We start from the raw sequence: 16,113 nt of genomic DNA, 5'->3' as shown, positions 1-16,113 counted from the left end.
AAGCATGCTCCCTAGAACTCTTAGCCTTCTTTAGGGCCAAATCCACAACTCCAGAGTCATGAGGCAACTGGGTGCGCATCAGCTCTGGGTCCCCATGGATCCGGTACTGGGACTCGATCTTCTTGGGAATGTGGGGATTACTTAGTGGCTTGGTCCAGTTCGCAAGCAATGTCTTTTTTAGGACATGGTGCAAGGGAACAGTGGACGCTTCCTTAGGTGGAGAAGGATAGTCCAGGAGCTCAAACATTTCAGCCCTGGGCTCGTCCTCCACAACCACCGGGAAGGGGATGGCCGTAGACATCTCCCGGACAAAGGAAGCGAAAGACAGACTCAGGAGGAGAAAGCTGTCTTTCAGGAGAGGGAGTGGGATCAGAAGGAAGACCCTCAGACTCCTCGTCAGAGAAATATCTGGGGTCTTCCTCTTCCTCCCACGAGGCCTCACCCTCGGTGTCAGACACAAGTTCACGAACCTGTGTCTGCAACCTCGCCCGGCTCGACTCGGTGGAGCCACGTCCACGATGGGGGCGTCGAGAGGTAGACTCCCTCGCCCGCATCGGCGAAGCTCCCTCCGCCGACGTAGTCGGGGAGCCCTCCTGGGAGGTGGCCGCAGTCGGCACCGCACGCGGTACCGACGTCGGGGACCTCACCCCGGGCGATGGGCCAGCCGGCGCCACGCTCGACGGTACCAGAGGCGCAAGCACCGCCGGTACCGGAGGGGTAGGGCGCAACAGCTCTCCCAGAATCTCTGAGAGAACGGCCCGGAGGCTCTCGTTCAGAGCGGCTGCAGAGAAAGGCAAAGAGGTCGATGCAGGCGTCGACGTCAGAACCTGTTCCGGGCGAGGAGGCTGTTCCGGGCTGTCCAGAGTGGAGCGCATCGACACCTCCTGAACAGAGGGTGAGCGGTCCTCTCGGTGCCGATGCCTGCTGGGTGCCGACTCCCTCGGTGACCCAGAGCTCTCGGTGCCGATGCGGGGAGGCGACCGGTGTCGATGCTTCTTCGACTTCTTCCGAAGCATGTCACCGGAGCTCCCCGGCACCGACGAGGAGGACGTAGAATCCAGCCGTCGCTTCCTCGGGGCCGAGGCCGAAGGAGGTCGGTCTCGGGGGGGGGCTGTACCGCAGGAGTCCTCAGGGCAGGAGGAGACCCACCCGAAGGCTCACCGCCACCAGCAGGGGAATGGACAGCCCTCACCTGCACTCCTGACGATGCACCACCGTCCGACGACATCAGCAGACGAGGTCCCGGTACCACCGACGTCGATGCAGTCGCCCGATACCTTGGCGCCGATGCAGAGGCCCGATGCCTCGATGCACTCGATGCAGTGGCGGCCGAGGAAGATGGTCTGGACGCTGATGACGTCAATGCACTCGAAGATCCCGGTGCCGATGCCGACGAAGAGCCCGAGAACAACACGTTCCACTGGGCTAATCTCGCTACCTGAGTCCGCCTTTGAAGCAGGGAACACAGACTACAGTTCTGAGGGCGGTGCTCGGCCCCCAGACACTGAAGACACGACGAGTGTCGATCAGTGAGCGAGATTACCCGGGCGCACTGGGTGCACTTCTTGAAGCCGCTGGAAGGCTTCGATGTCATGGGCGGAAAAATCACGCCGGCGAAATCAAAATCCGAAATGACGGAAAAAGAGCACCAAAAATTTTTTAAGGGAGAAAATCTCGACCGAGGCCGAAAAGAGGCCTACCCCGACGACGAAAGAAAACTTATCGGGGCAAAAAGCTGGAAGTACGGGAAGGGGTTGACACGAAACCCGGGGGGGGGGGGGGTTTCCGGAGCACTTCCCGACACTTTTAAAGACTTTTCCGAAGAAAAAAACACGTCAAAATAAATTTGGACGCGCGAGGTCGACTTTCCGGGGCTCGACACGGCGAAACACGACCGTACCGAGTGCGGACAAAAGCAGACTGGCCGGCTCGAGCCGGTTTCGGGCGGGAAGACGGCCGCGCATGCGCGGTGCGCGCGGGCGCGCGAGGACTAGCAAAGGACTTTGCTAGAGAAGTTTCCGATTGGAGGGGCTGCCGTGGACGTCACCCATCAGTGAGAACAAGCAGCCTGCTTGTCCTCGGAGAAATATTTTCACTAATTAGCATGCCCCCTAGTTCTTATATTTCTGGAAACAGTAGGCACGTGATCCACATCTACCCGTTCCACTCTACTCATGATTCTACAGATGGCTATCATAGCTCCCCCTCAGCCATCTCTTCTCCAAACTGATGAGCTCTAATCTCTTCAGCCTTTCCTCCTAGGGAAGTTCTTCCATCCCCTTTATCATTTTGGTCTCCTTTATCTGTACCTTTTCTAATTCCTAATTCAGCTACATGTTTTTTTGTTTTGCTTTGTTTTTAGATTTGCAAGAAATAAAATCACAGAGCAAAAAAAAAAATGCATCAAGTCATCCTCCTGCAATTTGATTTTAACATCAGTATTTGATCTTGTAGATCGCTCGTTATTATTGGAAGAATAAGCTATTGACTAGAATCAGAAGCTTTTAGTGATGTTGCTAATCTGCCAGAAAGACTGGTAAAAACAACAGATTAATCATGTGATGTTGACCATGTATCATAGCGTTTAAGGTAACAGGCAAGAACCTCTGGATAAACAGCGTTTTCAGGCACTCTAAATGCTTCTAAGGATGTGACGGAAAACAATTAGGCTTCTGAGTTAGTTTTTATGCCTGCAAATTTATTTATTTATTTATTTTGCACATTTATACCCCACGTTTTTCCCACAGTTTTGCAGGCTCAAAGTGGCTTACAATGTACTGATAGGCTATCACTGAAACAAGATGACTTTAAACAAGTATACTACAACTGATGGATGAATGATACCGCCATCATAATTGACACCACCTGGTGGGCGCGGATGGTATTACAGTAGTACCTCGGTTTTCGTTGGTTTCGTTGATTTTTTTCTACGAAACATTTGTCTCGGATTTCATCGCTGCTAATTTTGCGAAAACAAAGGGCGACCCACGCGTTCTCTTGCTCAGTGTGGCGTTGTTTCTCATTGTGTGAGCATCGCCCCGTTCGTCTAGCTAAACAATTCCATTGCTTTCCAGTGTGGATTCATATGGAAATAATTGCCTCGGTTTTCGTCGGTTTCAGATTTCGCCGATTGTTTTCGGATGGATTATCGACGAAAACCGAGGTATCACTGTACTAAGTTCACACTTGAGAAAGTACATAGTGGTGTAATGATGGTTCTTGACTCAGTCGTGTATTCTTTGACTGATATGAACTGAGCACCCCTTAACAAATCCATTTTATTTGGTTACGTAATTGGTTGTGTGCATGTGATGTATGATAAAAATTATTATATGTTTATAAAATTAGATGTGGTTAGTTCCATATTTGTAATCAGTAAGTATGTATCTCATTTCCCATAATAATTTCTAGGTACTGTGTTGTATATTTATTTCCCCTTATTATTTAGTATATTTTCTGTGCTGCCAATCTTGATCCATTATAAACAGCACAACATGCCAAGTGCCTTTTAAATTAAGGTTTCAGATAACTGTATATATGCTTTGCTGTGAAATTACCATTTTCTATTCAAGCTTTTGCCTTTCAAATAAGTTGGGCTTACCATCAAAGTCTACTGAAAACAGTTCAAAACAAAACACAAAGTCATAAAATGAAACACTGATAGTGTTCAAACTGTAAAGACCCATAAAATCAGCAACAGTTTCCCTGTGTGTGTAGATGCTGGGTTTGTGGACACCAGGGGCATAGCCAGACTTCGGCGGGAGGGGGGTCCAGAGCCGAGGTGAGGGGCACATTTTAGCCCCCCCCTCGCAATTGCCGACACCCCCCCCACTGCCGCCGCCAGCACCACCTCCAACAAGTTTGACCCCCCCCTGCCGACAACCCTCTCGACCTCCGGTCCGCCCGCAGGGGACCCCAACTCCCGCCAGCCGAAGTCTTCTTCCTTCGTTTGGTTTCTGAGTCTGAAGTCCTGCACGTACAACTTCGGCTGGCGGGGGTTGGGGTCCCCCGCCAGCAAAGGTAGCAGACGGCGACGGCGGGTTGATGGCAGGAGGGGGGTTGAGAGGGTCGTTGGCAGGGGGGTCCAGGGCCAAATCTACGGGGTCCCAGGCCCCCGTTGCCCCATAGTAGCTACGCCCCTGGTGGACGCAAGGCCAAATTTATTAAACTGTACTACCAGGTTACTGTGTGTTAATGCCTTAATGTACATTATTAGAAAATAGATTCCATCTGTAATATTCATGAGTACTAGCATCTGGTAATAAAATAGCACTTTTTAGTCATTCTAGCACACAACCTTGTGAAAATGAGAATAAGGGAAGGTAAATACACTGGAAAAAGGAAAGGAAAGTCTAATTACAAAATCCAAAAGGTGGTATTCCTGTATATCTTATATTGTATATCTTTACAGATACATCAAAAATATTTCTTTGGAAATAATAAAGAAAATTCTTTACTAATTCAACAATCTAGCCCTCTCAGAATGCTCTGAAGGAGATTAAAAAGATTCTCCAGTATGAAACAGGCCTCAAGACATTCCAAAAAGCATAAGTTCCACACAAATTAAAAGTGGATACACCACCACATTTCAATATTTCAAACTGCCATAACAATCCTGCTCCAACCGGTTTCACTCTCCATGGGCTTGTTCAGGGAGCATCCCAGCCGTCACAAGGCACCACTGCTCTCCCATATAAATTTCAAAGCATGTGGAAAATAATTTTATAACAACGTGCCTAGGATAAGAGGTAAGAAGAAACTTACCTGGGTGATAGTTTAGAAAGAAGAGTACGCTCATACTTTTCTTTATAAATGGCCCGATATATATATATTTTTTTAAATGGCTGCGAAAACGGCACTTGGCTGGCTATCTGGCACTGAAAATTGCCGGGTTGTAGCTTAAAGATAACCGGTTATATTGCCCGATATAACCAGCTATCTGCCAATTTTTAAAGGCAGACCAGATCACTGGAAATGGCCCGGCATTGAATATCTGGGTTTAACGCAGACCGCAGGAGACAGCCCAGCTATCTACCGAGGTCTGAATATCGGGCGGAAAATGTAAGACTTAGCAGGCTTGGACATTCACACCATCAGCCCCAGGGTAGGTGTAAAATGTCCACACCAATTTTTGTCACCTATGTGCATCAATTATAGTATTTTGGGGGGGGGGGGAAGCTATCAATGTGGGCTACTGTTAATTGGGTTATTTTACCACAAGGTGTGCTATTTTAGCACAGGGTCTCATTGCATAAAATGGGATCCTGTGCCAGCTGAAGAGGTCCTGCTCAGGTGGGCCAGAACACTCCCATACTCACTGCAGCCAGTGGTACTCTCTATGGGCCACCGCCAAGCCAGCCCTCCTGCACATGCGCAAAAACTGAGCTTGCACGGGAGGAGGGTGAGCTGGCACAACAGCCCATAGAGAGTGCTGCCAGTTGCCGGAAGTACAAGAGTGTTCTGGGCTGCTGAAGCAGGGGATCCCTGCAACCTTTATCAAGGGTACCACAATTTTGGGTGGGCCTGAGCCCAAAGTGGGTTGGCCTAGGCTTACCCCAGGCCCTAGCCTTGGTGGCCTAGCGATTGCCTCCCCAACTCCCTCCTACCTTGAAGGAGGAGGGACTAGGACTCCTTCCCTGCTCCTTCTGGGTGGTCCTCAAAATGGTATGTTAGTGAGGCCCCGCCCAGTGCATCGAGAGTATTGTTTTCCAAAGAGTAAGACTGAAGGCCAATGAGTGAGTCTTTTCTCCTGGTGTATCTGGGATGTAAATTTGGCACTCTGGACTGGTGAAAGAACAGAGTGCTGAGGAAAGGCTGCAGTGCTGGCTACTGCTACTTTTATTGACAAGTACTGCCTTCACATGAACCTAACAATACATTTCTGTATCATGGCATGCTACATATTTTAAACTCAGTTATTTCAAGCACTTAACACTAAAGCCACATACATACATCATTTATCCCCAGAGAGAGAGAGAGAGAGAGAGAGAGAGAGAGAGAGAGAGAGAGAGAGAGAGAGAGAGAGAGAGAGAGAGAGAGAGAGAGAGAGTCTTTTAATTTAAACTTGATCAGATAAAAAGTCTGCTATAAGACAATCACTTCAGGTCAGGTATACATATAAAGTAGCACATATGATTTTATCTTGTTGGGCAGACTGGATGGACCGTACAGGTCTTTTTCTGCCGTCATCTACTATGTTACTATCCAGCTTATTTTCGAACGAGAAAGACGCCCATATTTCGACCCAAATCGGGAGATGGGCGCCTTTCTCCCGTGGGCGACCAAATCGGTATAATCGAAAGCCGATTTTGGGTGTCTTCAACTGCACTCCGTCGCAGGAATGACCAAAGTTGACGGCGGCGTGTCGGGGGCTTGGGAAAGGCAAGACTGGGGCGTGGTTATTGGCCGAGGAGAGATGGCCGCCTTCGGCCGATAATCGAAAAAAGAAAGGCGGTTTTATCACAATTTTGGGTCACTCTTTTTGGACCCATTTTTTTCACGAACAAGTCCCAAAAAAGTGCCCCAACTGCCCAGATGACCACCGGAGGGAATCGGGGATGACCTCCCCGGACTCCCCCAGTGGTCACTAACCCCCTCCCACCAAAAAAAAAAGAACTTGAAAAACCTTTTTTTCCAGCCTGTATGGCAGCCTCAAATGTCATACCCAGCTCCGTGACAGCAGTATGCAGGTCCCTGGAGCAGTAGTTAGTGAGTGCAGTGGACTTCACCCAGGTGGGCCCAGGCCCCTCCCACCTGTTCGACTTGTGGTGGTAAATGGGAGCCCTCCAGACCACCCCCAAAACCCACTCTACCCACATGTAGGTGCCCACCCCTTAGGGCTATGGTAATGGTGTAGAGTTGTGGGCAGTGGGTTTTGGGGGGATTTGAGGCGCTCAGCACCCAAAGAAAGGGAGCTATGGACTTGGGAGGTATGTTACTTTCGTTTTTTACGTTTTACAAGTGCCCCCTAGGGTGCCCGGCTGCTGTCCTGGCATGTGAGGGGGACCAGTGCACTACGAATCCTGGCCCCTCCCACGACCCAATGCCTTGGATTTGGTCGTTTTTGAGCTGGGCGCCTTCGGTTTCCATTATCGCTGAGAGGTGATTTCACAGTAAGAATACTGAAAGGTAATTTTAAAACAATACAGGAACGTAAGACCTTTGAAATAAGAATGATTGAATATTTTGACACCCAACAAACAGGACTTAATAAGGATCTGGGTTTTCTAACTCATTATAAAACATAAAGCTGCATTTCTCTGTTTATTACCTTCCTCTCATCTACCAACACCCATTCTGTTACAATATCAATGAAATGCTTTGATGTCCCCATGCATACCCCCACCCTCCCACTCTGTCAGACAGTCAAAGTAATGCTTTGATGTTTCTCTTATATATACTATCTGCTACCTCATTTGCTTATTTCCGATCTGAGGAAGAAGGGCAACCTTCGAAAGCTAATCAAGAAATGTATTGTTATGTCCAATAAAAAAGGTATCATCTTATTTTCTTTTCCATGTTTTATTTTGTTTGATTTCTATTGATAACATTATTGCTGAAAAACGATACCGCCCAGCTCAAATCCGCACAAATCCGATGCATTTGGCCGGCACAAACCGTATTATCGAAAAAAAAGATGGACGTCCATTTTTTTCGAAAATACGGTCTGTCCCGCCTCTTCACATACCCGTTTTCAGAGATGCCCATGGAGATGGGCGTTCGATGTTTGATTATGCCCCTCTATGTTAACTGTGGCTACGTCACTAGAGAGGAATCTGTAGCCTAAATTTGAGTTCCAGAGTGCAGGTTCCCAAGATGCCAATATGGAATAGGGCATAAACCTGCATTTGAACTAACATTTAGCCCTATCACTTACACCATGTAAAAGGCAGGCATACATGTGAGCTTGCAAATGTTGTACTTTATCGAATAACTTACGTGCCTAAGTGTGGGATCTGCCCAAGCCGTGCCCACAAGCACACCCCCCCCTGTAGCTGTGCACTACGGGGGTTGTGCACTAAATTTGTAGAACACTGCTTAGTGCTCAACCGGCACTTACATACGTGAATGTTATTTTTACATGCCTAAGTGCTCATCTTCTAGAATCCAGTGTGCAAATGGTGCTTCCATTTAGGCACTAAAGGTTACAGAATGAGGGGGATACTGTATAGAGCTCAGAATACACTTTTGTTACCACATAATTCTGATGAGTGACCTCAGAAATACATAGTAACATAGTAGATGACGGCAGAAAAAGACCTGAACAGTCCATCCACTCTGCCCAACAAGATAATAAACTCATTTTACATGGTATGTGATACTTGATATATAACATAGTAACATAGTAGATGACGGCAGAAAAAGACCTGCACGGTCCATCTAGTCTGCCCAACAAGATAAACTCATATGTGCCACTTTTTGTGTATACCTTACCTTGATTTGTACCTGTCTTTTTCAGGGCACAGACCGTATAAGTCTGCCCAGCACTATCCCCACCTCCCACTACCAGCTCTGCCACCCAATCTTGGCTAAGCTCCTGAGGATCCATTCCTTCTGAACAGGATTCCTTTATGTTTATCCTTCGCATATACAAGTAATTCCTCATTCTTCTCCTATTAGAATATTAGAAGAGTGCAGGAGAAACATTTTCATTGTTGCTTTGTTTGTATTTTGCTTTACGTGAGCACATTCTAACATAAATTAATTATTTTGAAGCTTATAGGCTATCCAATTTATTGCGGCATCAGCTTTCGAGGGCCAGAGCCACCACCCACAGGTGCCAACATCTGAAAATGATTGGAGTGCCAAACACAATTCAAATTATCCCCCCCTATCTCAATACCTACTGTAGGAGTTTGCTCGAATATTGTGTTCAATTCTGGTCGCCGCATCTCAAAAAAGATACAGTGGAATTAGAAAAGGTGAAGAGAAGGGCAATGAAAATGATAAAGGGGATGGGACGACTTCCCTATGAGGAAAGGCAAAAGTGGCTAGGGCTCTTCAGCTTGGAGAAAAGACGACTGAGGGGACATATAATGAGTGGAGTTGAACGGGTAGATGTGAAGTGTCTGTTCACGCTTTCCAAAAATACTAGGACTAGGGGGCATGCGATGAAGCTGCAGTGTAGTAAATTTAAAAAGAATCGGAGAAAATCTTTCTTCACTCAACGTGTAATTAAACTCTGGAATTCGTTGCCAGAGAATGTGGTAAAGGTGGTTAGCTTAGCGGAGTTTAAAAAAGATTTGGACGGCTTCCTAAAGGAAAAGTCCATAGACCGTTATTAAATGGACTTGGGGAAAATCCACTATTTCTGGGATAAAGCAGTATAAAATGTTTTGTACATTTTTGGGATCTTGCCGGGTATCTGTGACCTGGATTGGCCACTGTTGAAAAACAGGATGCTGGGCTCGATGGACCTTTGGTCTTTCCCAGTATGGCAATACTTATGTACTTATAATATTGGGGGTGCTCAGCACCCACTGGCACCCATAGAGCTAGCTCCTAGGTCCACATCACCAGACTCTGGTCTTTGAAAGTAAATTGATTGGTCTATAACAGGGGTTCTCAACCCAGTCCTCAGAACACACCATGCCAGTCTGATTTTCAAGATAGCCACCATGAATATGCATGAGATCAATTTGCATGCAATGCCTCCACTGTATCAAATTTATCTCATGCATATTCCTTGTGGGTATCCTGAAAGCATGACTGGCTTGGTGTGTCCCAAGGACTAAATTGAGAATTACTGGTCTAAAAATGGCCTCCTGCCTCCGTCGGTTTTGTTACGTCAGAGTAACACAGCTACCCCTTTTCGAGTTCTTAAGAAAAAATGTTGTGATATAGCTTATTTTGTTTTGTGTTAGCATATGATATTTGTACACTAAACTGAAACTGAAGGAAATGAGAATGTAAATCTATATGGGATTTCATATGTTTATCTGCAAGACCCTCTTACAGTGGTACCATGGTGGAATAAAGCCCATCATACCAGCCTCTAGCCAGTGACGTTCCTAGGGGGGGGGGGGGCGGTGGGTGTGGTCCGCCCCGGGTGCACGCTGCTGGGGGGGGTGCCGCGTGTGCCTGTCCTTCGTTCATTCCATGCTCCCTCTGCCTCGGAACAGGAAGTAATCTGTTCCGGGGCAGAGGGAGCACAAAACGAACGAAGGACAGGCGCGCGCGCCCCCCCCCCCCCCCCCACCGGCGTGCACCCGGGGGGGGGGGGTTCTTTTGCGGGGGGTGTCCTTTCGCCAAGGGGGGGGATCGCGCTGCATCCAGGGGGGGCGCTGCACCCGGGGGGGGGGGGGCCATCCGCCCCGGGTGTCAGCCCCCCTAGGAACGCCACTGCCTCTAGCAAATTTGTGTTCATAACTGGCACATTTTCCCTCCAACTTGCTTCTTTTTGCCCTAGCTTTAAATGGTTTGTAAAGTAAAGCACTGAAAAACTAATATTCCTCTCAGTCAAACATATACTTCACATTTTAAATACTACAAGAAGCTTCATTTTTTTTTTCCCTTTCTAAGGGTAAATGTTAAGGATGTAAGGATTAAGGAACAACTTTCAAGAGGAAAATTAGTTTTAATAGTAATTTCCTTTCAGTAAAATACATAACTCATATGAATAAATTTCCTACTTACTTGTCCTTAGGATCTTCAAAACCCTGAAAGAGAGAAAAAACAAATGAGAGTTAGGCATCACCAGCTTTGTAAAAGAATGTCCCTGAATGGATTTTTTGGGGGAGAAGACAGCAGTTTTCTCTTGCTCCTTTGTGTGTCCAGCTCAGCTACAACTGACCAATATTGAGCTACAGTGCTACAGGCCTTCAATCGTAACAACCTGGAATTCCTCCCCTCCCCCATTTTATAATCTGCACTTGATCCATGCACTGCAATAACGGTCTTTGCCATGGAGCCACAGGCTGCAGCTTTCTCTGAGCCTAGTACTTGTGCAACCTCAGTCTGGCCAGTAGGTGTCACCATTGAGCAATATCTGGGGCACCCAATAGAAGATACATGCTGCCCTCAAGACATCATCCAGCTGCAGAGGAATGGAAAACCTGACCCGGGAAAGGAGCGCAATTCTTCCACACGGCAATGTGCAGAACCGCAAGCTAGCACTCTGAACTGGAATTTCTTTCCATGTCTTCAAAAGGGTAATTCTGTCACAGGGTGCCTGGGCCATGATGTCGCATAGGCGAATGAATGTTTAACTTTATAAAATAGTTTCCCCATACGTTTTCTCAGAAAATTATACCTTCTTTGCAGCAGGTGCTTGAACAGATACATACATATTTTATAACATTTGTTTGTTTATTTGCTGTATTTTATGGATGTTAATTGTTGAAATTTTATTTTCTTGTTTTTGTTATGTTTATTTGTACACTGCCAAGTAGTATAGGATTATGCGGTTTATAATCCTAGCTTCATCCAACTTCACCCCATAGGAACATCAACAAGTATACCACAGAAGTGTACATGCTATGGGTTGGCAGTACATATATTTATGTGTGTTTACCACTGAGCAGTTTTATTAGTGTACTAGTAAAAGAAGCCCGTTTCAGAGCAAATGAAACGGGCGCTAGCAAGGTTTTCGTGGCCAACACCCACCTCCCTGGCCAACCCCTTCGTTGTTCTGGCATTGCTCCGCCCCCAACGTCATGAGGTTTGACGCGAGGGCGGGGCCCGGAGCGATTTCCCACCCCCCGCCTCCCTGCCTGCCAACCCCTTCGTTGTTCTGCCATTGCTCCGCCCTCGAGGGCGGGGCCCGGAGCAATTTCCCACCCCCCGCCTCCCTGCCAACCCCTTCGTTGTTCTGCCATTGCTCCGCCCTCGAGGGTGGGGCCTGGAGCGATTTTGTTGGCTTCACCACCACGAACCTTCGAACCTTTTTGAAGGAAGTCAGAGCTTGGCTTCACTGACGTCAGTGTCCTCAGAACGTTGAGGGTGAGTTTTATTATAGTAGATCTTTCTATGCATAAAACACTATTTCACTCAAAAAATGCTTATAAAAAACCCTTTTACCCCCAAATTCAATAAACAGCACCCAAATTTGGGTGTGCAACTGGGCATACAATAATAGCATAGGGCCAGCTATGAACATGAGCCCTTTTAGTAAGCTGTGTGTGGCACTAATGCACAGCTAACAGAGCAAAAAATGGAATACTGTGGAATATGGGTGTACGCTACATAAGTACATAAGCATTGCCATACTGGGAAAGACCAAAGGTCCATCGAGCCCAGCATCCTGTTTCCAACAGTGGCCAATCCAGGTTACAAATACCCGGCAAGATCCCAAAAAAGTACAAAACATTTTATACTGCTTATCCCTGAAATAGTGGATTTTCCCCAAGTCCATTTAATAACGGTCTATGGACTTTTCCTTTAGGAAGCCGTCCAAACCTTTTTAAAACTTCGCTAAGCTAACTGCCTTTACCACATTCTCTGGCAACGAATTCCAGAGTTTAATTACACGTTGAGTGAAGAAAAATTTTCTCCGATTCGTTTTAAATTTACTACATTGTAGCTTCATCGCCTGCCCCCTAGTCCTAGTATTTTTGGAAAGCGTGAACAGACGCTTCACATCTATCCGTTCAACTCCACTCATTATTTTATAGACCTCTATCCTATCTCCCCTCAGCCGCCTTTTCTCCAAGCTGAAGAGCCCTACATGCTAACTACATGCTAAATAATTTTTTGTATTTTAGGGGGTGTGCCAGGGACACAGAGTGGGTATTCCAATACTAACCAGTCAGCGCATCTACACTACCATGCGCTGGTCAGTGCACAGATAACCTGGGAGCCCTTACCACTTAAAAAACAGGTGACAGTAAGTGCTGCTGTGTTAATTTTTAAAAATGGCCACGCACTAATGGTAACATGAGTGCATGGCCATTAATGTGAACAATCTAAAATTGGGATTTTTATGGCCACAGTAAAAATGGCCCTAGCGTATGGGAAAGATTCATGTCAGGGTGTGCTAAGGCCTATTTCTACTGCAGCTTAGTGAAAGGACTCCATAATTAACTAATTGGCACTAAATTGGCAAATAATTGGTAATAAATACCAATAATTGTGGTTAAAAAAACACTAATTGGCACCAATTGGCTATTCTGTACGTTACAGACTGTGGGCCCCTTTTACTAAGTGGCAGTAAGCCCAATGCGGGCTTAACGCTCGCTAAACAGGAAGCACTGGTGGGCTACTGCAGCAGCCTGGCGGTACTTCCCGCCCCTAGTGCGCTGTCATGTACTGGCGGTAATCGGGCACCTAGTTACCGCTGGGTTAGTGTGGGAGCACTTACTGCCACCTCAATAGGTGGCGGTAAGGGCTCCCCCCAAAATGGCCGCACGGTAAGTCTTTTACTTGCTACACAGCCATTTCCTGCAGGAAAGAGAGACTTCCCTTTTACCCGCTGCAGTAAAAGGTGGCCTCGGCACGTGTGAAAAACATGTGGACGACAGTGCAGGCCCTCTTTTGCCACAGCTTGGTAAAAGGAGCACTTACGTTCCTATTCCATAAAAAGCGCACCTAACTTCTATTTCGTGCTAATGCAAAGGAGGCATCAATGTGGGAGGGGTGAGTGAGAGGGATGGGCATGTTGGGGCGACTCCTACACACATTTTATTAAAATAGTTGCATTTATGCGTCCAACTGCTCACTTTAGACACCAGCAATAGACATAGGGGCGGATATTCAGAATGCGGGAGAGAGCCTGGCTAACTCCCACGGTTGGCGGTCAGTCAGGATATTCAATGCCGGGCCGTTTCCAGTGACAAGCATTGAATATCCGGTTTATTTTTAGGTGGTTTAAAGTTAACCGTTTAAGTCCATATTCAAAGGTAGCCGGTTATCTTTAAACTGGCTAAAAATAAACCAGCTATTTGAGCGGCCCAATGTGGCTCCTTACAATAGCCAGATATGAATTGAATTTTGGGGGATAGCCAGCTATATCGCACGATATAGCTGTTTTTCTCCTAGGAGATAACCGGGAATACTTAGAGGGGATATCCCCTGCTGAATAACGTCGGATAGACGTTTAAGTGCCATTTAACCGGCCAGGTGCTGTTCCTAGCCAGTTAAATGGCTTTGAATATCAGGGGAAAGTGTAAGTGGTCACGTCTAAACTTACGTTAGTACTAAATCTTCCAATACAGAATATTAACTTAGCGCCTGACTTTTAGCAACCTACATAGAATTTACCCCAATGTGTATTCACTTCTTACAAAGGGTGACGCAAAGACTGGGCATCCAAATAGCAGATGAAATTTAATGTGAACAAATGCAAGGTGATGCTCATTGGAAAGAATAATCCAAATCATAGTTACTTGATGTTAGGGTCCACCTTGGGGGTCAGCAACCAAGAAAAAGATCTAGGTGTCATTGTAGATAATATGCTGAAATCTTCTGCTCAATGTGCGGTGGCGGCCAAAAATGCAAACAGGATGCTAGGAATTATTAGGAAGGGATGGTGAATAAGCCGAAAATACAATAATGCCTCTGTATCGTTCCATGGTGCGACCTCACCTTGAGTACTGTGTTCAGTTCTGGTCGCCATATCTCAAAAATGATATAGCGGAATTAGAAAAGGTTCAAAGAAGAGCGACCAAAATGATAAAGGGGATGGAACTCCATTCATATGAGGAAAGGCTGAAAAGGTTAGGGCTCTTCAGCTTGGAAAAGAGATGGCTAAGGGGAGATATGTTTGAGGTCTACAAAATCCTGAGTGGTGTAGAACAAGCAGAAGTAAACTGATTTTTTTCCTTGTTCCAAAAGTACAAAGACTAGGGGACAATCAAGGAAGTTACAGGAAATACTTTAAAAAGAAATAGGAGGAAATATTTTTTTTCACTCAACGAATAGTTAACCTCTGGAACTCTTTGCCAAGGATTTAGTAATAGTGGTTCAAAAAAGGTTTGGACAAGTTCCTGGAGGAAAAGTCCATAGTCTGCTATTGAGACAGACATGGGGAAGCAACTGCTTGCCCCCACAGCATGAAATGTTGCCATGATATGTGTTTCTGCCACGTACTTGTGTCCTGTCTTGGCCACTGCTGGAAGCAGGATACTGGGCTAGATGGACCATTGGTCTGACCCAGTATAGTTACTCTTATGTTCCTAAGGTCTGGGTAAACAATGTTATTTGTTACATTCAGTCACAGAACATGGGCATTACCCTGTGATTTTAATAGCATGAACTAAGGGGTTAATATTCAATGAGGTTTAAGGGGGCAGGAAAGGCTCCTGCCCACTTAAGGTAGGCTGAGTGAACCATCCACCAATATTTGCTGGCACTTAACTGGCTAGTGCTGCTGAAAATCGGTTCTAATTACCCAGGCACAATCTGGGGAATTCTAGGGGCACAGCAGGAAAATATGCAGGCACTTGCAATATTCAGTGACTGGGCAGACAGAGCTGCACAAAAAAGCAGTCCTATTTTTGCCCGGTTAATTATGCAGGTACCAGTACTGAATATCAGACAGCACCTGCGTAACTTCTGCGTCCGCTGATACCCCCACACGTAATCCCAGCATTGAATACCTGGGTGTAATTTAGGTCTAATTAGGAAAGGAATGGAAAACAAAGATGAGGTCGTTATAATGCCTTTGTACCGCTCCTCAAATATGGTCTGCAATTCTGGTCACCGCATCTCAAAAAGATGGAATTAGAAAAGGTACAGAGAAGGGCAATGAAAATGATAAAGGGGACGGGACAACTTCCCTATGAGTAAAGGCTAAAGCAGCTAGGGCTCTTCGGCTTGGAGAAAAAACGGCTGAGGGAAGATATGATAGAGGTCTATAAAATAATGATTGGAGTGGAACATGTACGTAGATGTGAATCGCTTGTTTATTCTTTCCAAAAATACTAGGACTAGCGGGCACGCAATGAAGCTATAAAGCAGTAAACAAATCAGAGAAAAATTTTCTTCACTCAACATGTAATTAAACTCTAGAATTCGTTGCCAGAGAATGTAGTAAAAGCAGTTAGCTTAGCGGGGTTTAAAAAAGATTTGGAAGGCTTCCTAAAGGAAAAGTCCATAGACCATTATTAAAATGGACTTGGGGAAAATCCACTGCTTATTTCTAGGATAAGCAGCATAAAATGTATTGTACTTTTTTGG

General features: G+C 46.2%; 1 protein-coding gene across 1 annotated transcript in view; it reads right to left on the bottom strand.

Moving 5' to 3' along the window:
* LOC115474547 (adenylate cyclase type 5-like) overlaps positions 1 to 16,113 on the bottom strand; it is a 561,227-nt gene that overhangs the window by 180,622 nt on the left and 364,492 nt on the right. Inside the window, exon 9 of the mRNA XM_030210051.1 lies at positions 10,636 to 10,658. Within this exon, the coding sequence (XP_030065911.1) occupies positions 10,636 to 10,658 (23 nt within the window). The remainder of the gene's footprint in view (positions 1 to 10,635; positions 10,659 to 16,113) is intronic.

This window comes from Microcaecilia unicolor, chromosome 7 (assembly GCF_901765095.1).
Source record: "Microcaecilia unicolor chromosome 7, aMicUni1.1, whole genome shotgun sequence".
Lineage (NCBI taxonomy): Eukaryota > Metazoa > Chordata > Amphibia > Gymnophiona > Siphonopidae > Microcaecilia > Microcaecilia unicolor.
The sequence above is the reverse complement of the archived record's forward strand: the minus strand, read 5'-3'. Positions and strand labels throughout refer to the sequence as shown.